The sequence below is a fragment of the Taudactylus pleione genome, unplaced genomic scaffold, assembly GCF_031769625.1.
Source record: "Taudactylus pleione unplaced genomic scaffold, aTauple2 ptg000040l, whole genome shotgun sequence".
Lineage (NCBI taxonomy): Eukaryota > Metazoa > Chordata > Amphibia > Anura > Myobatrachidae > Taudactylus > Taudactylus pleione.
Window position 1 is genome coordinate 15,118,967 of NW_028284442.1, and position 25,749 is coordinate 15,144,715.

Genomic DNA, 25,749 nt, shown 5'->3' on the forward strand with positions numbered 1-25,749 from the left:
TCATCTTATAGTGCATTTCTTAATTATAAAATATAAAACAAACTGTGGAGTTGATACATTCCAATAAACACAGGAGATGATATTTGTGAGAAGTTATACTCCCAGAAACTCATAACAATAACAATGCAGCTGTGTGCTTTTCCTTGACTCTTCTCAGAGAAATTCAGCATTTGAAATAAACTGCTGTGCTTATCCTTACAAGAATATCACAAAATAGTTCTATATTAAAAAGATGGTGTCTCTGAACAAGATGGCGTCATATCCTGACTTCAACAGTACTTTGCATCCTGATGACAAACACTTTCTGCATTGTTTTGGCTTTGCCGGAATTACGTTTTTTACCTTTAATTTAACTAAAGCTAATTTTATTTTTTTTTCAGGATGGAAAGTTACCATTTGGAAGCATATTGGAATAAATATATTTTATTCCATGGTATTAGAGAGAAAAACCATAACTGTGATGGCAGCAGCTCCCATCATTCTGTACCACGGTCTATAAATGTCAGTACAGCATTAGGACAAGGACTTCCCTTACTCAGTTATACACAACCTTTGCAGTATATTAAATGTTAAACAGTGGATTTATTTGCACTTATAGTATGACAGCAGGTTACCAAAAGTAAAAAAAAAATCTTAAGAACCAAAGGTTCCCCCAAACGTTAATATCGCTTTCTTCTCATTTCTCCCCCTGCAGCAATAGGAGTACACACAGACATTGACATCTAATTTATGATTTTAGAGTAAAGCATTCAAGGGTAAAATATAATACAAGTAGCACGTATACCCCATCACATGTTTTTTCTAATATGACATGGACATGCAAGATCACACTTTAGCCACTATAGGCCATAATGACCTATCCTAAAGGGTAGATTTAAGAATCTGGAATATGGTAGCATGTAAATAGGTAAAACCAAGCGCAGTCACATTTTTTGTACGTTTCAAAATGTTGTCTATTGTTGCCATGGCTGTTGTCAATCAAGGTTATATAAAGGGGGAATTCGAATAGACCTGTTAATTTAACGGGTGTGAAAAAAAAAAGGGTGATAGCCATGGGCTATATTGCCTGGGGATATTCAATTAGAGATCCTTTTTCACCCGAGACACGAACTGAGGGCACTTGTATATTTATTTAAACCTGCTCTCCTAATTATATTTACAATATGATTGTTATACTATGTACTTACTAGTATGCACGTGGCGAACATTTCGCCAATTTGAACCCAGAACTTACATATGAAAAATGCTTTGCTAGATAATGGCTACATCATAGGTCAGTGATTTTAAACTTTTTTCAGCTTGAGGTACACTACACACAATTTTAAAATTTCCAAGGCACACCATCCAGCGATAGGCCTGTGCGACCTATGAAAAAACATACATATTGGCTCCCACATAAAAAAAAAAAAAACACACACACATTGGCATCCACAGGAATAAAAACACACTACATTGGCCTCCAAAGGAATAAAACACACTACATTGGCCTCCACATGAATAAATCACACTACATTGGCCTCCACAGGAATAAATCACACTACACTGGCCTCCACAGGAATAAATCACACTACACTGGCCTCCACAGGAATAAATCACACTAAATTGGCCTCCTCAGGAATAAAACACACTACATTGGCCTCCTCAGGAACAAAACACACTACATTGGCCTCCACAGGAATAAAACATACTACATTGGCCTCCACAGGAATAAATCACACTACATTGGCCTCCACAGGAATAAAACACACTACATTGGCCTCCACAGGAATAAAACACACTACATTGGCCTCCACAGGAATAAAACACACTACATTGGCCTCCACAGGAATACAACACACTACATTGGCCTCCACAGGAATAAAACACACTAAATTGGCCTCCACAGGAATAAAACACACTAAATTGGCCTCCTCAGGAATAAAACACACTACATTGGCCTCCTCAGGAATAAAACACACTACATTGGTCTCCTCAGGAATAAAACACACTACATTGGCCTCCACAGGAATAAAACACACTACATTGGCCTCCTCAGGAATAAAACACACTACATTGGCCTCCTCAGGAATAAAACACACTACATTGGTCTCCTCAGGAATAAAACACACTACAGTAAAAGTGCGCTGAGCTGACCACCGCAGCACACTTGACAACCGCACAGTGGTTGAAAAAAATCATATGTTAATACGACAGAATCAGGTAAAAAAAACACGTGTGTGAAACATAACCGGCGAAGCCACTCCCTTTTATGATTTTGGGGGATTTTTTTATTGTAACATTTCGCCAATTTGTACGTGCGATGATATATTTGGCCATGGACTCTGAAGCAAAATGGACCATTTCCAGGGGGTATTTCAAGCTGACCCACTATAGATGCAAATGATAATACACTATTACTCCGCCTCACCGTCTCTCAGCCTCCCGCCAATCAGTGGCTGCCGGCGTTGCTTTCGAGGCGCAAACCCAGCGCTGATTGGCAGAGAGTTGCGAGCCTGGAATCGACGTGTTGGAAAAAGTAGGTGAGGGAAGAGCGCCCCCTACAGCAGCAGCCCGCACGCCCTCCCTCATTATGAAATAGCTACGCCACGCAACCAGACGGCCAAAAAGGAGCCGAACTGGGCAGAACGTAAACAGTATCCGCACATGGCTGGGGTGCCGAGTTAATGTGAGAGCACAGACCACTAGTGGTGTGTGAGAACAGCAGCCGGCTCTGTGTTCTGGTAGTTTTCTTGACATTTTCAGGCTAGCTATATTAAAGCATTTATTATGGTTTTTGTCAATTTATTTTTTTTCATCAAATTTTATACCAGTTTTATTCCAAATTCTGTAATTTATTGCTGATTGAAATCCGTCGCCAAATAACCACATTAATATGTTAGTCTTTCAGACATTCAAATTCAAAGAGCGTTCTGGACAAAGGGACTAAGCAAATTATAAATATATATATAAACACACATACACACAAACACATCTTTAAAAAACCAACCGATCTCAATAGTCCTTCAGGCAGATAGTTTTCATCCGAAATCTGTTAAGCGGGGACTGCCTTTCTCTCAATTTATTCGAGCAGATAGAATTGCCTCCTTTAAAGAGAGCCTCCGAATAACACTTAAAAAGATGAGGGATGACTTCGTACAATGGGGTTACAACCAAGTTGAGGTGGATTAAGCGATTGATAAATGTGTGTCTCTAGACCGAGAGTCCTTGTTCGGACCTAAGACAGAATTGACCCAGCCAAATCGGCTTATTTTTCCTGGTATGACAACAGATTCGGTGCTGAAACATTGGCACATTCTTCAATCAGATCCAATCCTCAAGAACCCGTGTTGTAATCATCCGATGTTTGCCTACAAACGGAGCAGTAACCTCAAAAACCTGGTGACCAAGGCAGACATTATCCCTAGCTCTTCTAACTCTAATTGACTATCACTTAAAAACGGTGCTTTCTGTTGTAGTGGATGAGTAAACTGCAGATTCCTATTAACTGGTGATAAATTTGTACATCCTACCAGTGGACTACAGTATCGGATAAGACATCGACTCAACTGTACGAGTAAATTTGTCGTATATGCAAGTGTATGCCCGTGCCAGAAAGTCTATATTGGCAACACCACACGGAAGGCTTTTTCCATAATAGATGGCAGCACACCACCAGGGGCCAGACATTTTTTTGAAACTGGTCACAATATTAAGGACTTTCGTTTTATGCCTTTGGATCAAATCAAACAGTCTAAGAGAGGGGGAGACAGTGTTAAAAGATTACTACAAAAAGGAATGTGAACTCATTTATAAACTTGGGACATTATGTCCCGGAGGATTGAATGAAGAGCTGCTCTTTAATGTGTTTCTTTAATTCCAAACATTTTTTTTCTTTAAACAACCATATTTCCGATCTTTAATAATGTTTTTTGAGTGATATATCTGAGGATTGCATTAGTTATAATATCTATTAACAATTTATATAAAAAATTATTGTGTATAGATTGTTTTGTGCATGTAATTTTTTGTTGCATGTATTTATTTCCTTATTTGCTCCCTTTTATTCATTTATTTTGTCTACTTTATCACTATTTCTAATCCCTTTTATATTGGTGTATTTACAGGGTTAATCTGGTGAAGATAGGTGCCTGTCAGACAGACCATTCGTGTGCTCATTGACCGTATTGCTAGTTATAAGGGAGATAAAATTTCTCCTAGCTTTAGGCAAGTCCCTAGTGAGGCGGTTTGTTTACATACATGTGCTTTACAGCCATGGTATGCGATTGGCTGCTCGATCTGCGTCATCCCCTGCTGGAGTCCCTGAGGTCGACGCTGAATCCAGCGTGACCTGATTTCTCCACATGGACACAGGTGTTACGCTGCTGCACAGAAGGCTGAGTATTCCCTGGCATTATGAGATTGCCGGGAGTGCGGGGCAGCTGCGGAGTGACAGCCTAAACAGGTGAGACACACTTGGCTGCGGATTAGGCGCCTTTTCTTTTATTTAATAGCCAGCTCTATTAGTTTCCATCTGCTCATGACTAAGGTGTGCATACACCGAAACGGCCGTCGGGCCCAGGGCTATATGCAAATGGCTCCTGTTATGTGACCTAATTGCTGTTCTTAATGTATCTTGAGCATGGCTATTACTTTTAAGCTTTGCATACAATTTTTGGCATCTTTAACATTGGTGGTGTGCCGGTCTCTATATGTCTCCAGTCAAAGTACTCTGATTAATTCACATGGATTCTACACATGGATTCATTGGAAAAAAGTCAATGAAATGGGATATTGGAAATAGGCGAAAATGATGTCATCGGCGATAAATTATCCCCGATAACGGACATTTTCGCCCCATACTGAATATGGCCCTATATTGGACATGTGAGTGGATTGTAGCTGCAATCTATTGGTATGTGTGAAGCATATTTGCTAGTGTAGGCACTTGCAGAGATTGGAGATCCCTAGACTTTGAATGCAAGCTTACATTTTTTGATCAAAATATGAACAAAGTCCCCATGACTTTATTTGCTAGATAATTACAATCGTAATGGTGGTGGTAAGCACAGTCATCAATTCTCTTTAGATTTAAGAATACTGCTTATTACACTGCTTTACCGTCAAACAAGAGTCACATATGGAGCCTGATTCTGAGACGCACACACTGCCAATGTTGGACGCAGTGGAGCGATTTCTTCCTTCTGCACATGGAGGTAGGAGTGTTGAAACCTAGACGTTTGGAGGAACCAGGATACTGCTGTATATTATTAACCACAACCATCCAGAGGAACAGACTGTTGTTAATCTGACTTCTGACTATAAGGAGTATTCACTATACAGAGAAGTGACTGTGTTTTGTATTGACTTCTGAAGAAATATTGTTGTTGTTTTATTGGGTCCTATTTCAGTTACCCTTCCGGGACAATTAGGAAGGTGTAACATACCTTAAATAATGCTTGAACCGCATTTTATATTCTATATTGACATTTTTGCTATTGGTGAAAATCACATTGGTTTTTGAGCTGCCTTTATTAGAGTGGAGCACAGGCGATTATTTGTTCATTTAATCCAGTGGTTCCCAATCTTTGTGCGTGGTACCTATGGGTGCCGCAGCCGGAGGGAAGCTGCTGTCAGTAGTTTTTTTTTTTCAGTGCATCGCAGGTTTGACGGAGCGGGGGCGGCTGGGGGATCTGAGGAAACGGCTGCGGCGCTGGAGCTCTGTAGTAAAGAGGGCTGCTGTGAAAACTATAGAAGGGGGGGGTGGCAGATAGCTATGAGTGGCACTGGTAAAAGCACTGTATACTATAGGGAGGGGGCACGCAGAGGGAACTATGGGGGGGATTGCAAAGACGACACATGGAGGGGGCTGCAAAGACGGACACATGGAGGGGGCTGCAAAGACGGACACATGGAGGGGGCTGCACAGAAGGACACATGGAGGGGGCTGCACAGGACACATGGAGGGGGCTGCACAGAAGGACACATGGAGGGGGCTGCACAGAAGGACACATGGAGGGGGCTGCACAGAAGGACACATGGAGGGGGCTGCACAGAAGGACACATGGAGGGGGCTGCACAGAAGGACACATGGAGGGGGCTGCACAGACGGACACATGGAGGGGGCTGCACAGACGGACACATGGAGGGGGCTGCACAGACGGACACATGGAGGGGGCTGCACAGACGGACACATGGAGGGGGCTGCACAGACGGACACATGGAGGGGGCTGCACAGACGACACATGGAGGGGGCTGCACAGACGACACATGGAGGGGGCTGCACAGACGACACATGGAGGGGGCTGCACAGACGACACATGGAGGGGGCTGCACAGACGACACATGGAGGGGGCTGCACAGACGACACATGGAGGGGGCTGCACAGACGACACATGGAGGGGGCTGCACAGACGACACATGGAGGGGGCTGCACAGACGACACATGGAGGGGGCTGCACAGACGACACATGGAGGGGGCTGCACAGACGACACATGGAGGGGGCTGCACAGACGACACATGGAGGGGGCTGCACAGACGACACATGGAGGGGGCTGCACAGACGACACATGGAGGGGGCTGCACAGACGACACATGGAGGGGGCTGCACAGACGACACATGGAGGGGGCTGCACAGACGACACATGGAGGGGGCTGCACAGACGACACATGGAGGGGGCTGCACAGACGACACATGGAGGGGGCTGCACAGACGACACATGGAGGGGGCTGCACAGACGACACATGGAGGGGGCTGCACAGACGACACATGGAGGGGGCTGCACAGACGACACATGGAGGGGGCTGCACAGACGACACATGGAGGGGGCTGCACAGACGACACATGGAGGGGGCTGCACAGAGGAGACATGGAGGGGGCTGCAAAGAGGAGACATGGAGGGGGCTGCAAAGAGGAGACATGGAGGGGGCTGCAAAGAGGAGACATGGAGGGGGCTGCAAAGAGGAGACATGGAGGGGGCTGCAAAGAGGAGACATGGAGGGGGCTGCAAAGAGGAGACATGGAGGGGGCTGCACAGGACACATGGAGGGGGCTGCACAGAAGGACACATGGAGGGGGCTGCACAGAAGGACACATGGAGGGGGCTGCACAGAAGGACACATGGAGGGGGCTGCACAGAAGGACACATGGAGGGGGCTGCACAGAAGGACACATGGAGGGGGCTGCACAGAAGGACACATGGAGGGGGCTGCACAGACGGACACATGGAGGGGGCTGCACAGACGGACACATGGAGGGGGCTGCACAGACGGACACATGGAGGGGGCTGCACAGACGACACATGGAGGGGGCTGCACAGACGACACATGGAGGGGGCTGCACAGACGACACATGGAGGGGGCTGCACAGACGACACATGGAGGGGGCTGCACAGACGACACATGGAGGGGGCTGCACAGACGACACATGGAGGGGGCTGCACAGACGACACATGGAGGGGGCTGCACAGACGACACATGGAGGGGGCTGCACAGACGACACATGGAGGGGGCTGCACAGACGACACATGGAGGGGGCTGCACAGACGACACATGGAGGGGGCTGCACAGACGACACATGGAGGGGGCTGCACAGACGACACATGGAGGGGGCTGCACAGACGACACATGGAGGGGGCTGCACAGACGACACATGGAGGGGGCTGCACAGACGACACATGGAGGGGGCTGCACAGACGACACATGGAGGGGGCTGCACAGACGACACATGGAGGGGGCTGCACAGACGACACATGGAGGGGGCTGCACAGACGACACATGGAGGGGGCTGCACAGACGACACATGGAGGGGGCTGCACAGACGACACATGGAGGGGGCTGCACAGACGACACATGGAGGGGGCTGCACAGACGACACATGGAGGGGGCTGCACAGACGACACATGGAGGGGGCTGCACAGACGACACATGGAGGGGGCTGCACAGACGACACATGGAGGGGGCTGCACAGACGACACATGGAGGGGGCTGCACAGACGACACATGGAGGGGGCTGCACAGACGACACATGGAGGGGGCTGCACAGACGACACATGGAGGGGGCTGCACAGACGACACATGGAGGGGGCTGCACAGACGACACATGGAGGGGGCTGCACAGACGACACATGGAGGGGGCTGCACAGACGACACATGGAGGGGGCTGCACAGACGACACATGGAGGGGGCTGCACAGACGACACATGGAGGGGGCTGCACAGACGACACATGGAGGGGGCTGCACAGACGACACATGGAGGGGGCTGCAAAGAGGAGACATGGAGGGGGCTGCAAAGAGGAGACATGGAGGGGGCTGCAAAGAGGAGACATGGAGGGGGCTGCAAAGAGGAGACATGGAGGGGGCTGCAAAGAGGAGACATGGAGGGGGCTGCAAAGAGGAGACATGGAGGGGGCCGCAAAGAGGACACATGGAGGGGGCCGCAAAGAGGACACATGGAGGGGGCCGCAAAGAGGACACATGGAGGGGGCCGCAAAGAGGACACATGGAGGGGGCCGCAAAGAGGACACATGGAGGGGGCTGCAAAGAGGACACATGGAGGGGGCCGCAAAGAGGACACATGGAGGGGGCCGCAAAGAGGACACATGGAGGGGGCTGCAAAGACGACACATGGAGGGGGCTGCAAAGACGACACATGGAGGGGCTGCCCAGAAGACACATGGAGGGGGCTGCCCAGAAGACACATGGAGGGGGCTGCCCAGAAGACACATGGAGGGGGCTGCAAAGAAGACACATGGAGGGGGCTGCAAAGAAGACACATGGAGGGGGCTACAAAGAAGACACATAGAGGGGGCTGCAAAGAAGACACAGGGAGGGGGCTGCAAAGAAGACAGGGGAGGGGGCTGCAAAAGGAGACACATGAAGGGGGCATCAAAGGGATAGACATGGGGGGCAGGAAAGGGAGAGAGACGGAGGGGGGCAACAGGAGAAACGGGGGTGTCATTGGAGAGATACAGAGGGGAGAATTGGCGCAAACTACCACAGTTTTTCTTTTTAAATACTTATTACGTTAATTTGGCCCAACTACTATGTTTGGGAACCACTGTTTTAATCTAAAAGATTGTATTTGCTAGTATACAAACCTATCTGCTCTTGAGTATAATCACAAATTGCAACTGTTCATTATCAAGTTAATGAACATGATTATGGTAGGAAGTGGTAGAAGGTTAGTTTGTCTTTGAATAAATAACTTTTAGAGAACATCGCCCATCTAAATATAGATTACAGATTTAATTAGTTGTTGCACCCAGCTTCAATAGTTAAGTATCGCACAGCTGCTACAGTGATATTTTTTTATACATTTGATAAATAATATAATATTTTATTGCTGGCATTTATCGAAGTAATAATTTAAAAAAAATCCAACGTACAGCTAAAATAGTGGGCATATCAATAAATATGCATATACTTATTTTTTTTTGCAGTTCATTAATTGTGCTGTCACTAGCCACAAAGGGGCGGGGAAGAAAATACAGTTAACATAATTTTTTCATTTTGGCAACATAACATTTAAATGTGACTTTGATCGTAAAAGAAGTGTCTAACTATTTGCAGCTACATTTTTCTATATCTAAGTGTATATGAATACCATGGGCTTGATTTACTAAAGCCGGCGATGATCAGAGTCTTTGACCGATTGTTTTAAATTCTGGTTCAGCATTTTTTTTTACTGTTGCCATTTTAAATCCATTGCTGAAAAAGCCGAGGGTTAGTCCTCTCACTTTAGTAAATGTACCTCTAAGTGTCAATGTTGAACCTTTGTAATCCATGAAGCACTTCAAACACACACTTAAGACTGCACATTGTAACTTGCAAAACACAAGGCTTGCTTAGCATACAGTACTTACTTTGCACATCGCACCCAGTTTGTATGCTGGGTGAGGGAAAACAGGAAACGCTGATGATTAACATTCCATGCTTTGATTGACTTGTCATCAGATGCAGTAATAATGCACTGACCATCACCGGAGAAGTCAACACTGCGTACACAAGCTGTATGGGCCTTAAATATGGTTGATTCCCCTTTGCTGAAAAACAAAAACTCATAGCATGAATTCAGCTGCTACACAAAGGATAGAACACGGAACTGAAACTTACTATATATTTGAATCTTTATATGGAAGTTTTCCCTCTACTTTACACAAGATCACAGCACAGATAGTTCAAAAGTTTGGAATTTATTGTGGAGTGCAAATGTTTCAGAAATCTAGATTTCCATTTGCAGCTAAATATGAAGCCACTGTTATTTTCTATGACACAATTGCAAGTAAAACTAGAATAAACTTCTGAAGGTATTCCCAGAATACCCTGAAGTACTTTTTTTTTCTCCAACTGGTTTCCTATATGTACCATAATAGTCATTACAATTAAAAGGATGGAAAAATACTTAACTGCAGTTTGATGTTTATGCTGAACATCTGTACACAACTGTCTTGGAAAACATGCAGTGTGTATGAAAACTCAGAAAAACTGAACTAGTTTTACTAACGCCACATAAAAAAATACATATTTACTGTATGAGAGGGGGAGGGGTTACATTACCATTCATTCCCCTTCAGTACCTACATGTTAGGGGTCCAGAGTCGAACGGTTTTGTCTTTAGCAGCTGATGCCACCAGGTGTCCAATAGGAGAAAATTGAACACTAGTCACAGCCTCTTTGTGTCCTATAAACCGGAAAGCTCGTGACTGAGGCTTGAAGTTCCAGACCATGACAAATGTATCTGCTGCAGATGACACTACAAAGGTAAAATTATACCCAGTGTAAGAAGACAAAGCTTTTTGACTAACCTGTGTAACTACTAGTAACACACCATCTAAAAAAAATTTAATTAGAAGTTGAAAAAAGAAAAATTATATTGTATGGGGTCAATCCATTTAGGTGTGATGTTGCAAGATGCGAGTTGCTGTTTTCTCTGCGAACTAGCATTGCAAATTAATTTTGCAATCCAATTAGCAACTCACATTAAACCAGTCAGAGTAAACTCACATATTTCTGTTCGCACCTTACTGATGGGGAGAGATGGTAAGGAAAATAATTTTTTTTTTTTTTAGGGTAAAATGTCGGGACACCGTGCAGAACTCCTTGGACACCCAAATGACTAATTAGGAAATTGGAAGTTTCAAATTAGCTTAATTAGTCCAATAATTACATGTAATTTTGGGGGGGATTAAAAATAGCGGCCTTAAATTACCCCAAAGTAAAATAATTCTTTAAAAAGAAAAAGGAAGAGCTTGTTCAAAAATATACGATACACTCTATAGATATTTATAGCAATCAGCAACAAAAAATACCTCTATATGCTTGTGAACAAATAAAAAAAAAAAAGTTTCCCTACACATTGACATAATTGGTCAGCGTATAGTGACACAGTATAATGTTATTTAAGGATTATTTGCGCTATTAGTTTTGATATCACAAAGTCTGATATGTGAAATAATGGATGCTTATATAATGCACAATAAAATGAGAGTTCTGGTAAGAACTTACCTTTGTTAACTCTCTTTCTTCGATGTCCAAAAGGTCCACAGGGAGAGCATGGGGTATAGGTGATAGAACTGAATCCAGGCACCACGCAGTTAAAGCTTTCAGCTCTCAGGATGCACTGGGTCCACTCTCCTTATAGCCCGCCCCCGAGCCAGAGGCACCTCAGTTCGTAACAAGCCAAAGGCCGGAGGAGGATAAGAGAGAAGGAGGACGGTACACTCAAGAATCACATTATCACGCAGAAGGAGACGGAAAACCAGTGACCAGCAACATAGCCCATATGAAGCCAGGTGCGTCAGGGCGGGTGCCCTGTGGACTTCGAAGAAAGAGTTAACAAAGGTAAGTTCTTACCATAGCTCATTTTCTTCTTCAGGGTCCATAAGCTCCACAGGGAGACCTTGTGGATGTCCCAAAGCAGTCCTTTTAAGGGTGGGGACGCTCCTGCGCTGAGAGGAGAATCCAGCGCCCAAAGGAAGCATCCTAGAGGCGAAGGTATCAAAGGCATAGAACCTTAGAAAGGTCTGGACAGAAGACCACGTGGCTGCCCTACACAGCTGAATAGCCGAGGCGCCACGGTGAACTGCCCACGAGGGACCCACAGACAGAGTAGAATGAGCATTAACAGAAGCCGGATCAGGCAGGTCCGCCTGCGTGTAAGCTTCTGAGATACTCATACAAAGCCATCTAGCCAATGTTTTTTTGTTGGCTGGCCATAACTTCATGTGAAAACCATAGAGCACAAATAAGGAGTCTGATTTCCGAAGGGAACTGGTTTGGTCCACATAAATCCCGAGGGCGCGAACCACATCCAAGGAGGCCTCACCTGCCACGAGATCTGGTGATTGAATGGCTAGTACTATAATCTCCTGATTTATATGGAAACTAGAAACAACTTTAGGAAGGAACTCAGGGCGAGTGTGAAGCAAAGCCCTGTCCTGGTTAAATATCAGAAAGGGAGAACGACAAGAGAGCACTCCCAATTCTGACACCCTCCTGGCAGATGCAATAGCCAGAAGAAAAAGTCTTAGCTGTTAACCACTTGAGTTCCACCGATTCTAGTGGTACAAATGGAGGACCCCGGAGGACTGCCAAATCCTAAGGAGCCACTGGGGGGGGGGACAAAGGGAAGTGGAATCCGGAGGACACTCTGGAGGAAGGTGTGAATATCCGGGAGCAGAGCAATTCTACGTTGGACCCACTCTACAGAGACATGCACTTTCAACGAGGCCAGGCGTAGGCCGAGGTCCAATCCAGCTTCAAGGAATGTCAGGACTCTGGAAATATGAAACACCTGAGGGTCGTAATGTGTAGAACGACTCTACCGGAAATATGTATGCCACACTCTGTGGTAGATCCTGGCAGAAGCAGGCTTACGCGCTCTAAGCATCGTGTTGACGACAGAGCTAGAGAATTCTTTGGACCTTAGGAGGGAAGAGAAAGAAGGGAGACTGGAGGGAAGAGGTACACAAACTGGAAGGTCCACTTCACTGACAATGCGTCTACAAAGGTTGCCTCGGCATCTCTTGTTCTGGACCCGTACACAGTTTGTTTGTAATTGTGTCGGTAGGCCATGAGGTCCACCTCTGGGAGACCCCATCTGTTCACTAGGAGTTGGAACACCTATTGGTGAAGCGACCATTCCCCGGGATCCGCGTCGTGACGGCTGAGGAAGTCTGCTTCCCAATTAAGAACTCGAAGAATGAATACTGCAGAAATTGCCGGGATGTGGCCCATGTCAGAATGTGGGACACCTCTGTCATTGCTGCCTCACTTCGAGTGCCTCCTTGATGGTTGAAGTAAGCCACTGTTGTGGCATTGTCGGACTGAACCTGTACAGGCTTTCCATGAAGTATGTGCTGGGCCAGGTTGAGGGCCCTGTAGACAACTCGAAGTTCCAATATGTTGATTGGCAGGGTTGATTTGACCAATGTCCAACGGTCCTAAAAGGAGTGCGGACCGGTCACTGCGCCCCAGCCCTGGAGACTGGCATCCGTTGTTAGGAGTACCTAGTCCGTGATCCAAAAGGGGCAACCCTTGGTTAGAGGAGATGTCTGTAGCCACCAAGATAGAGACAGATGCACCTCCGGAGAGAGCACCATTGTCTGAGCTTTGATCCGATAGGGTAACCCGATCCACCTGGAGAGGATCAGCCTTTGCAAAGGCCTGGAATGGAACTGAGCATATTCCATCATGTCGAAGGTGGACACTTTCATGGTTCATCGGCTGTTGCTCACCTCTGCGTTGGCTTCCCCTGACTTCTCGTGCGGTTAGACATCAGGTGCAGCGTCGGGTGACACACTGAGAATTCTTCCTTAGGCGCTGGTTGACTTACATGAGCGGCCCTGTGTCTTGTGGGTCCCGTCATGCGGGCCACCATGACAGTCCTTCTCACGTGTCAGTACCTCCAACCAATGGTAGTATGGTTTGGGTCAGCCGACACTGTCCTCCTATCAACTGCTACCCCTGGGTATATAAACGGCCCCAGTACACCAGGAAGTTGCCTGAACAACGTTTGTCATTCTAAAGGTGCATACACACACCGATTTTTTGAACGATTATCGATATCGTTTATCGTTGAAAAAATAGTTCACTTTCTGAGTTAAAACGATGAACGATTACCGTTCATGCGCGTTCACGTTTGTAGTTCAGTCAGACTGACCAACTGAACGATTTTCATTAAGGGAATATGCAAAAATAATTTGTAGTTCAAAAAAATCGTTCATTACACTTTAAAAAATCTGACAGATAATCTGAAAGAAAATCATTCATAAAATCGTTGGTAACAAAATCGTTGTGCGTGTATGCAGCTTTAGTGTATGCTAGTTTGGTCCTCGTTTCCAGGTTCCTCTGAGATTACCTCCGTGTCCTCTCCAGTGCGCTTGTCCATCTTTGCCGGAGTGCTAACCTGTGCTACCTCCAGTGCAACATTTCATCTCAGCCTGTGTGCCACTCAATATCACCATCCCTGCCAGTGAGCCAACGCCACGCTATCCTCCGTGCAACAGTGCGTTATAACACCTCAGCCTGTGTACTACTTAGCGTCTCTTTCTGGAGCAACAGTGTGCCATACCACCTCAGCCTGTGTACAACTTAGCGTCTCCTTCCGCAGCTACAGTGCGTCATACCACCTCTGCCTGTGTTCTATACCAGGAGTCATTCATCAGCGCAATTTGCATCTACACAACTCTACCTGTGGGTAACTCAAGCAGTGAGCGCGCACAGCGACAAAATATGTGGGTCCCAGGGATCCACCACTTTAAAAAAAATGGGGTCCTAGCTGACCATTTCTGCTCCCCACATACCCCTCAGACCTCCACATATGCCACCACACTTCTGCACATAACCATAGAATGCTCATCTGATACCCCCCCAATAGCATCAGTTTTGTACATAGATGTCAGACTTCAGTACCCATTGACAATAATGGGGACTGCAGTCTGCTGCGGTAGTTAGTCTTCTGCAGGAGATTTCTGTGAAATCTTCTGCTTTAGACTGTTCTTACTGTACATAGCGGTGATACATAAAATTATGCAGAAACTGTAGTTTCTGCATAATTTTATGAAAAACTACGACCCAATAAATACATTTTAAAAATATACCTAAAAGATTTTTTTCTCATACCTTTGAACAAAAATGCTCAATAATTATCTGCTTATATCTGTGCACTCTTCTGTCCTTTTATTCTGTGTGAGCTGTATGGGGACGGCTGCTGTCATCCTGCAGGTCCTTATGGCTCCTCGTCTTCTTGACGTGTGGGAGTTGGGGACAGGAGTAGGAGGTGGGGAGCTGGGGACAGGAGTAGGAGGTGAGGAGCCGGGAACAGTAGGAGATGGGGAGCCAAGGATAGGAGTAGGAGGTGGGGAGCCGGGGACGCAAGGTGGAGGTGGTGGGGTGCCGGGGACAGGAGTAGGAGGTGGGGCAGCTGGGGACAGGAAGAATTGGGGAGTCAGATTATAGGTGGAGGGGAGCTGGGACAGGAGTAGGAGGCTGGAAGCCTGGGACAGGTGTAGGAGGTGTGGAGCAAGGAACAGGAGGAGGTGGGGAGCTGGGACAGGAGTAGGAGGCGGGAAGCTGGGTACAGGAGTATGAGGTGTGGAGCAGGGAACAGGAGTAGGAGTTGGGGACCGGGAACACGAAGAATTGGTGAGTCAGAATATAGGTGGAGGGCAGCCTCAGACAGGAGGTTGCGGAGGGGATCTGGGGACAGGAGGAGTAGGCAGAGACAGAAGAAGGGGCTGGGTGCCGGTATTAGTTGTAGAAGGGAGCCACATACAGGAGGTGGAGGAGAACTAGGGACCGCAGGATTAAGCAGGGATAGGAAAAGGGGCTCGGTACAGGGTATTCGATGTGAGGAGGAGGCAGGGATTAGAGGCACAAAGCCGGGGACTGCTGGGGCCAGAGGCGTTGCAGTACTCTCCGTCGTAACTTACAGCATTATTCTGTCACTCTGTCCGGCCTGCTGCTGGCTTCTGCTCCTCCTTGTGAGCCTGATCTCCGCGCATTATGACAAAACCCCATCACACTAACCAGCCCGCTACTGCACCAACAACTTCCTCCCCACCCACACCCCCTCGCACTATCGCGGCACTAACCGCTATATACTTACATGTCCCAGAGAGTGCAGTCAGTGACTTGCCTGGTCCGAGGAGCCGTCTGTATACCAGGGGCCGTCTTCATGCCGCAGTCCAGGGGCCTGGCCGCAGTCTTCACTCCGCGGCAGTTATCACCAGTCCTCACGTAGCATACTATGAGCTGCTGCTGGCTCCACCCCGTGTTAGTCTTCCCAGCAGCTAAGCCAGGGGAGACGTCATTCATCTAACCAAAAGCCAGGGGATTGCCCGGCAGCGGAGCGCGTCCCTGGGGACCCTCCCATTTTAAAAAAGTGGGTCCCCGGTCCTCATATGTGGGTAAAATACCCGCTATAGTGCGTATTTGCGAACACTGCTCAAGTACCAATTCCCTGTGCAACTGTGCCTCCTAGAAGACATATTCCTCGGGCCACCATTTGTGTGACTCTCTATTCCCACAAGGTTTGGATACCAGATCAAAGGACCGCTACCTGTCCGCTGGGTGTAGCTAAATACCCATATCCCGATAAGTTAGACTCCACACCTTTGATAAGGTCTCGTTAACGTCCAAACTCTGTGGATGAGATCATATATTCAGGCCCCTCGCCTCCGATTTCTTCCCCAACCCCGGACCTCTGCTTTCAATTCCTCAGTGGCAAGAGTGACAGACACCATGGATCCCAGAACCTGCATTGCTGAGTGGATCGACACTCGGCGACTGTGGGAACATCTGCGCACTCGTAGTTGAAGTGTGGAGATTTTGTCTGATGTCAGAAAGATTCTCTGATCCCGAGAATCCAACAGGGCTCCCACATGAACCATTCTCTGTGAGGGATTCAGGGAGGACTTTTTCCAGTTGATTAACCATCCATGATTGTGCAGGAAAGCAATGGTTAACTGCAGATTTCAGTGAAGCACTTCTGGGGATCCTTCTAGCAGCAGGAGGTTGTCCAGATATGGTAACAGTCTGACACCCTGACCACGTAAGTGGGCCGCCATGATAATCATCATTTTGGTAAACACCCGTGGAGCTGTGGATAGTCCAAAGGGCAGAGCCTGAAATTGGAAGTGTTGCTGTATAGCAAACCGGAGATATCACTGATGTGAGGGAGCTATAGGTACATGTAGGTACGCGTCCTGAATATACAGAGATACCACGAAGTCCCCATGCTCCATAGCTAGGATGATGGACTGTAGGGTATCCATCCTGAACCTGAAGGGCCCTGAGGAATTTGTTCAAGGATTTGAGGTTGAGGATAGGACGATGAGACCCCTTCGGCTATTGAACTAGAAAGAGTAAGAAAAGAGAAAAGAAAGACAGTTCCTCGCTGAGATAGTGGGACTTGGGCAATTCCCCCTGCTTGCAGCAAGGACAGTATTGTAAGGCCTTGTTCCTGTCTGAAGGAAGGCCTGTGCAGAAAAACTGGTGGAGAGGTCTTCAAAGGAATGAGAGGGCGTACCCGGTGAGAGACCACTTCTCTTACCCAAGCATTCGTGGTGGTTTGACACCAGCACTGGGCGAACTGAAGAAGTCGACCTCCCACTCTGGGATATCCCAGAGGGAGGTCCGTCCCATCAGGGTGAGGGTTTATTCTCGGGTTTTGAAGCAGGGCATCTGGTGTTTCAGGTCTGCTTGGTCCTAAGATTAGCAGCCCTAGTGGAAGCCGACTGCCTAGGAAAGGACTAACCTTTAGGCTTTCCATGAGGACTAATGATGTAGTCCGAGACCTAACAGAAATAGTTGCTGAAAGCAGAAATGTAGTTTCTGATGCTGCCAACGTGGTTACAAACTTGTCAAGGTCTGAGCCAAACAAGATCTCCCCTTTGTAGGGTAACCCATCTAGGCCTTTCTTGGAATCCGCATCTGCCTTCCATGAGCGTAGCCACAGGGTACGGCGAGCAGACACAGCCGCGGCTGACACTCTGGAGGTTAGGAAACTGGCTCCAATGTCACTTCGCAAATATAGGAAGCTGCATCTCAAATATGAGCAAGAAAAGACATCTGATCCCTAGAAGCATCTGAGGCAAAAGAGTCTTCAAGTGTGTCAGCCCAGCTCTCTAGTTTCAGCCACCCATGCAATAGCCATGGTTGGACGACATACTCCCTGAAAGAGTGTATATCGATTCCAGGCTGGCTTCCACTTTACTATCCGTAGAATCCTTCATGTAACTGTACTGTAGAATAGGCAACTTAGCGCTTTTAATTAAACGCGACACGTGAATCCACCGCAGGAGGTGTTTCCCATTTTGCACAATGAGCCACAGGAAAAGGGTAACATGAGGTCATACGTTTTTGTGGTTGAAACCTCTTACCAGGCGATAGCCAGGCTGCAGACCTGTGTTCAGCTATTTGATCCAATAGAGTGAATTCTGCTGAAGCCACTTTCTGTCATTTAAACAGAGGGTGCTTGGATTTAGGGGCTGGCTCTTCATCTTATTTCAATAAGATGGATCTGACAGCTCATACCAAGGCAGAAATATAAATTTTTTACCGACTCTCCTCCTCCTCCTCCAGAGGGGAGTCAGGGCTAGAGAGATCAGCATCTACTGCCTCCTCAGATGATAATTCAGAATCTGAGACTTGCGTGGACTGTGACAATAACACAGGATGCTTAGAGGGCTTACTGGGTAAGGGTTTCTCACCTTTCAACATGGTTTGAAAGGCATTAGATGTAGCCATTAGACTCTGCACAGAGTTAGAGAGTACGTCTACCCATGGTGGGGGCACAGGAGGCCTGTATCGCCTGAACCTATTGTGGCCATCCCAAAGGGGGAATTATGGCCTGCTGTGATAACCCCCTAGGGGGAATGACAGCCAGAAATGCCAGACGGCCCACAATAGTGGCCAGAACCTGAGAAAATGAAGCCATGGGGGGGCTCTTTTGTACAGGCGCTGGGTTGTCTGATGGGCCTAAGGAGTATATTACTACATAACCCATCTCAAATCCTCCTCACTTAAGCCTGCAGAACATAATTTGCCCGATAGCAGTATGGGTGGAGATGCCTATTTGTTACTCTTGCCTTTGCTAGACATAGCTGCAGAGTAATATGGCACACAATATGGCACTGGGTATACAGCAACCATCGTGTATGTACTATACTAGTAGGAATGCAATATACTGGTCCTGTCTTATGCTTGGGTAAGCTGCAGGAGCACGCAGCCCAAATATGGCACAGTGCAACGACCAACTGTATGTGACAGACCTCACAAATACCTAGCTCTATATATGTGAGGTACAGGAAAACCCCGCAATACACCTGTATGTTAGGGCAAAGTCAGAAAAAAAGGGAAAGATACATGCTGACAGTAGAATAAAAAACAGACAGGCAGCGCTAGCATTAGTCACATACAATGCAGAAATAACATACAGGTTGAGTCTCCCATATCCAAATATTCCGAAATACGTAATTATTTTGGCATGACTGAGATAATGAAACTTTTGATTTTTGATGGTTCAATGTACACAAACTTTGTCTAAGGCACAAATTATTAAAAATATTGTATAAAATTATCTTCAGGCTTTATGTATATGAAACCTAAATGAATTTAATTTCTGTACACAAACTTAGCTTGAGACAAAACTATTGAAAATATTGTATAAAATGACCTGCAGGCTGTGTGTATAAGGTGTATATAACACATAAATGCATTCTGTGTATATATTTGGGTCCCATTCCCAGGATATTTCATTATGATATGCAAATATTCCAAAATCCGGAATATTCCGTTATCCAAAATACCCCTGGTCCCAAGAATTTTGGATATGGGAGACTCAACCTGTAACTGCAAACTGGCACTACAATCAACTACACAGACTCAGTGTCTGGTAGGCACTAGTGCTACATACGCTGACCCTGAGGAGATGTGTGCAGGGGGACCGTACCACGCGTTGTCCTGGGAGAGCTGCGACTGCACCATGAAGAAAATGGCCGCCGGAGACCTAAGAGGGGGCGTGGCTGGAGAAAGAGAGCAGCTCAGGAAAGCCAGACTGCAGTGGAAAGGCGCGCTGAGCTGAGGGGAGGAGCTGCTTAAACAGGGAAGCTGTCTCCCTTGGCCGATTATTAGCCCCTGGGACGCTGGTTTTCCGTTTCATATTGTCCCTGGTGGTCCAGTGGAGCGCGATGGCCGGAGCCTGCGTCCACACTCAGCCACCTCCGGTCTGTCCCGAGACAGGAGGTATTGACTGCAATAACGCGTGGGTCACCGCGAGCTGAGACCCGCCTTACCTGTCCCGATGTCCAAGTGCAGTCTGGGTCCTCTCCGGGGGCCCTGGCTAGGGCTGACCCCCGGGACGCCTGCCGAGATCCCCAGATCAGTACTGGCATTGCTGCACCGAAGGGGTGACGGAAAGGCAGCATGGACGTCCCACGGACAGTCTGCTGCTGCGCACTCTAGTTGTAAAGATAAAAGTAAAGAAAATCATAAAAATAAATAAGCTTTAGGAGTTTCCTAAACAGCCCCCCCCTGCGAAATGGTTGACCCAACTCTGGCCGGGCACCAACGAAATTGAGGTGCCTCTGGCTTGGGGTAGTAGACCCAGCGCATCCTGGGAGCTGAAAACTTTAACTGCGTGCTGCAAGGATTCAGGTCCAACACCGACACCCCAAGATCTCCCTATGGAGCCTATGGACCCTGAAGAAGAAATGTTGTTTTATTTTCTAATGCATAAAAAAATATATCACGCTTATATTTATATTCAATACAATCTATAAAATAGAAACAAGCTGGTGTATTTATAAAACCATAGCATATATCCATACACACATATATTTAGCAATCCTAAAAAAATATAAAACTGGGCTAATTGTATATTTACCACATATAATAACCAAGTTCCTTTTGTAAATTTATAAGGATACTGTCCTCTTTGCATCAGGTGGATGTTAATGTTTACTTCATCAAAGCATATTTTTGCTGGGTCAGAAGAGACCTTTTATACCTGCCTTGTAAATTGATTCTCGTGAATAAATCAATTTACCAGGAAGGTATAAGAGGTCTCTTCTGACCCAGCGAAAATACTCTGATAAAATTCCCAGGTTGGAACGAAATGCGTTCGAGGACTTACCTGCTTTGTCACCAAGCCGATTCGGTGCTGTTGGGGGTGTTTACCCATATTGGATTACCTGCTATTGAAACGGTTTCTCTTTTGCACATATGGGATACTAGCTGCCCTGTGGAGATTCACTGAGACAGGGGCTTACTGTCGGACGTAAAAAGACCCACATGTGGCTCAAGGGTGTGCACTGGGAGCTGCAGCCAGGCAGCGGCACTTGCTGTGAGACAGAGACAGTCAGACGCGGTTGATGTGTGGAATGAGATTGCCGGACGGCAGGTGAGACCAAGTCGCAGCTTCATTGTTTTGCACAGTATTTCACAGCTCTGTGTGCCTGTGGACTTTAAGGAGATCCATGTAATATGACATGCAACACGGCTCCCTATAAGTATCATCAATAAACGTCTGGATATTTAATTTACTATACTACGCAGGGGATCGATTACCCCATATATGTGGAGAACTTAACATTACAACATTACAAATAGCGACCGGGTCTGAATCAGGCCCTTGGTTATTATTTGTGGTAAATATACAATTAACCCAGTTTTATATTTATATTTTTTAGGATTAATAAATACAGTGTATTTGTGTGTATGGATATATGCTATGGTTTTATAAATACAACCGGTTGTTTCTATTTTATAGATTGTATTGAATATAAATATAAGCGCGATATATTTTTTATGCATTAGAAAATAAAACATTTGTTGTGCATTATATAAGCATCCTTTATTTCACATATCATTCGTGATATCCAAACTAATAGCGTAAATCATCCTTAAATAACATTAAAATAATTGCCATATTTCTTTTACATTTTTGTAAATTCACCTCAAAAGGTCCCCAAAAGCATATTTGTTCCTACTTTTTTTGCATTTTTCATAAAAGGCGGAATAGGAAGGCCCTCCTGAGAGTAAGCCTCAGAGATAGTCATACGAAGCCATCTAGCCAATGTTTGTTTGGCTGGCCAACCCTTCTTGTGAAATCGTATTGGACAAACAAGGCGTCTGACTTCTGAAGGGATCTGGTACGGTCCACATAAATCCGGAGGGTCCGTACCACATCCAATAGGCTCACCTGCCGAGAGGTCTGGAGAATTAATTTCCTCATTAATGTGGAAACTAGAAACCACCTTAGGAAGGAACCCAGGGCAAGTCCAAAGCACCGTCCTGTCCTGGTGAAATATAAGAAATGTGGAGCGACAGGAAAGTGCCCCCAAGTCTGACCCTCTTCTGGTGGAAGCTATAGCCAGAAGAAAGACAGTCTTTGCTGTAAACCATTTGAGATCCACTGAGTCCAGGGGTTCAAATGGAGGGCACTAAGGACAACAGCCAAATCCCAAGGAGCCACCGGAGGGACGAAGGAAGGCTGTATCCGGAGGACGCCCTGGAGGAAAGTGCGGACATCAGGAAGAGGAGCAATCCTACGCTGAAACCACACTGAAAGAGCAGAAACATGCACCTTCAGTAAGGCAAGGCGGAGACCAAGATTCAAACCCGCCTGCAGGAAAGCCAAAACTCTGGATTTCTGAAACACCTGGGGATCGTTACCCCTGGGATGACACCATTGAAAGTAGGTATGCCACACCCAGTGGTAAATCCTGGCAGAGGCTGGTTTACGCGCTCCGAGCATGGTGTTAACCACAGAGTCGGAAAAACCTTTGGACCTTAGGAGGGATGTCTTAAGAGCCACTCCATCAAAGACAGACGACCCAGGTCCGTGTAAAGTCAAGGACCCTGAGACAACAGGTCCAGACTTTGAGGCAACAGCAACGGAGTGTTGACGGAGAAACTCTGAAGATCTGAGTACTAGTGACGTCTGGACCACACTGGAGTCACCAGCAGGACAGTGCCTCCTTGTTTGAACTTGCGAGTTACTCGAGGAAGAAAGGAGACTGGAGGGAACAGGTACGCAAACTGGAAGGTCCACTGTACTGACAGAGCATCTACCAATATGGCCCCAGCATCTCTTGTTCTGGACCCGTACACTGGCAGTTTGAGATTGTGTCGGGAGGCCATAAGGTCCACGTGCGTAAGGCCCCACCTGTCCACTAGGAGCTGAAACACCTCCTGGTGAAGAGATCACTCCCCTGGATGTACGTCGTGACGGCTGAGGAAGTCCGCTTCTCGATTGAGAACTCCTGGAACGAACACTGCCGATATGGCTAGGAGATGACCTTCCGCCCATGTCAGAATGCGTGACACCTCTGTCATTGCCACCTGACTTCAAGTTCCTCCTTGATGATTGTCAGCCACAGTTGTGGGGTTGTCTGACTGAACTTGCACGGGCTTTCCGTGAAGTATGAGTCTATGTCGCTGTAGGGCCCTGAAGACCGCCCAAAGTTCCTATATGTTGATTGGCAGGGAAGACTTCTCTGCTGCCCAACGCCCCTGAAAATAGAGTGTGGACCTGTCACTGCGCCCCAACCCCGGAGTCTGGCGACTGTCGTCAGGAGGACCCAATCCGGAATCCAAAAGGGGCACCCCTTGGTGAGGTGACACGTCTGCAGCCACCAAGCAAGAGACAGACGCACCTCCGGAGAGAGCACCATCGTTTGTGCTTTTATCCGATGGGGTAATCCGTCCCACCTGGAGAGGATCAATTTCTGCAAAGGCCGGGAATGAAACTGGGCATATTCCACCATGTTGATTGTCGATACCATGGATCCCAGTAACTGCATTGCTGAGTGGACTGACACTCGGCGACTGTGGAGGCATCTGCGTACTCGCATCTGCAAAGTGGAGATATTTTCTGTGGTTAGAAATATGCTTTGCTGTTGTGAAAGCAACATAGCTCCCAGATGGAGCATCCTCTGGGATGGAGTCAAGTAGGACTTCATCCAATTGATCAACCACCCATGAGTCTGAAGCACAGAAATTGTAAGCTGTAGATGGTGGTGAAGTACCTCTGGAGACCCTGCCAACAGTAAAAGGTCGTCCAGGTAAGGTAACAGGCGGACACCCTGCATCTGCAGATGGGCTGCCATTACTTTGGTAAACACCCGAGGTGCAGTAGAGCGGCAGAGCCCGAAACTGGAAATGTTGTTGCAGTACAGCAAACCTGAGAAAACGCTGGTGAGATGAAGCAATCGGAATATGCAGGTATGCATCCTGAATATCCAGCGACACCATAAAATCCCCAGGTTCAATAGCCAGTATAATTGAGCGTATCCTGAACAGAGGTACCCTGAGGAATTTGTTCAGGGACTTGAGATTGAGGATAGGCCGATGAGATCCGTTCGGTTTCTGAACCAGAAAGAGATTGGAGTAATAACCGGTTCCTCTCTGAGGTAACGGCACAGGTACCATGATTCTTGCTTGAAGCAAGGAATGTACGGTCTTCTGGATTTGTAAGGCCTTGTCTTTGTCTGACAGAGGGCATGTGCAGAAAAACTGATGGGGAGGTCTTCTGCAGAAGGAGAGAGGGTACAGATGAGAGACCACTTCTCTTACCCAGGTGTCTGTGGTGGTCCAACACCAGTACTGGGCGAACTGAAGAAGTCGGCCTTCCACCCTGGAATCCCCCAAAGGGAGGTCCGTCCCGTCAGGCCGAAGACTTGGCAGCCGGACGTCTCATACTCCAAGCCTGCTTTTTGGGCTTGGCAGTCTTTTCGGGGACTGAGAGTCTAGGAAAGGGGTGACCCCTAGGCTTACCTTGACCGAAAGGATGAGGTCAGAGACCCTGAGGAAGTAGATGCCGAAGGCAGACCCGCAGACTTAGCCGCTGCCAACTTATCCACAATCTTGTCCAGACCAAACAAGATTTCACCATTATAAGGAAAACCTTCTAATCCAGGGATGGGGAACCTCAGGCCCTGGGGCCGTATAAGGCCCGCGGAATCATTTGGTCTGGCCCTCTGAGATTTTTTCTGCTGGCCTCTTCTGGCTAGCAGGGTGCCTAGAATGGCACCCTGCAGCCAGAATCTATGCAACACTGCCGTCTGGAGCGTCCTTAGTACGTTTTAAACGGTCACACCGCTGCCCTTACAGCTCCCCAGAGTATCCTGAGGATGCTCCAGGCATTGCTGTAATCATCGGCAATTGTGGCCCCGCCCCGTGTGACATCACATGGAGGGGGCATGGCCTGCACCTGGCCAGCGAATAATGCTATATATATCAAAATGGCCCTCCGCAAAAAAAAGGCTCCCCACCCCCTAATCCTTTCTTAGAGTCCACGTCCGTTCTCCAGGAGCGCAGCCACAAGGAGCAGCAAGCTGAAACCACAGCAGCCGAAATCCTGGAGGTTAAGAGGCTGACATCTACAGCAGCCTCATTAATATAGGTAGCTGAATCACCGAGGTTGCCCACCAGATTCACTTGATCTCTGGTAGCCTCTGAAGAAAAGGACTCCTCTGTGGAGTCCGACCAGAACTCCATAGCCTTGGCCACCCTGGAAGCTGCCCCTAAAAGAGAATACGTTGATTTTAAACAAACCTCCACCTTCCCATCTGTAGTATATTTTAAGGAAGACATGGACGGCATACGTAGAGTAGCACTTTTAATTAAGCGCGTCACTTGAGAATCCACCACCGGTGGTGTTTCCCATTTGGTACAATGTTCCTCAGGAAAGGGATATGCATAAGCCAGACATCTTTGAGGCTGGTAAAGCTTCCCAGGCGATTACCAAGCCAATTCCATGTGTTCT

General features: G+C 47.2%; 1 protein-coding gene across 3 annotated transcripts in view; it reads right to left on the minus strand.

The window, feature by feature from the left end:
- Positions 1-25,749, minus strand: part of POC1B (POC1 centriolar protein B) — a 148,450-nt gene that overhangs the window by 116,982 nt on the left and 5,719 nt on the right. For all 3 annotated transcript variants that reach the window (XR_015871981.1, XR_015871982.1, XM_088454400.1), the window contains exons 3-4: positions 10,560-10,731; positions 9,842-10,021 (exon numbers count right to left, since the gene is read on the minus strand). Coding sequence is in view for 1 of the 3 variants with exons in the window: in XM_088454400.1 (XP_088310526.1) it covers positions 9,842-10,021; positions 10,560-10,731 (352 nt within the window). In the remaining 2 variants the exon portion in view is untranslated. The remainder of the gene's footprint in view (positions 1-9,841; positions 10,022-10,559; positions 10,732-25,749) is intronic.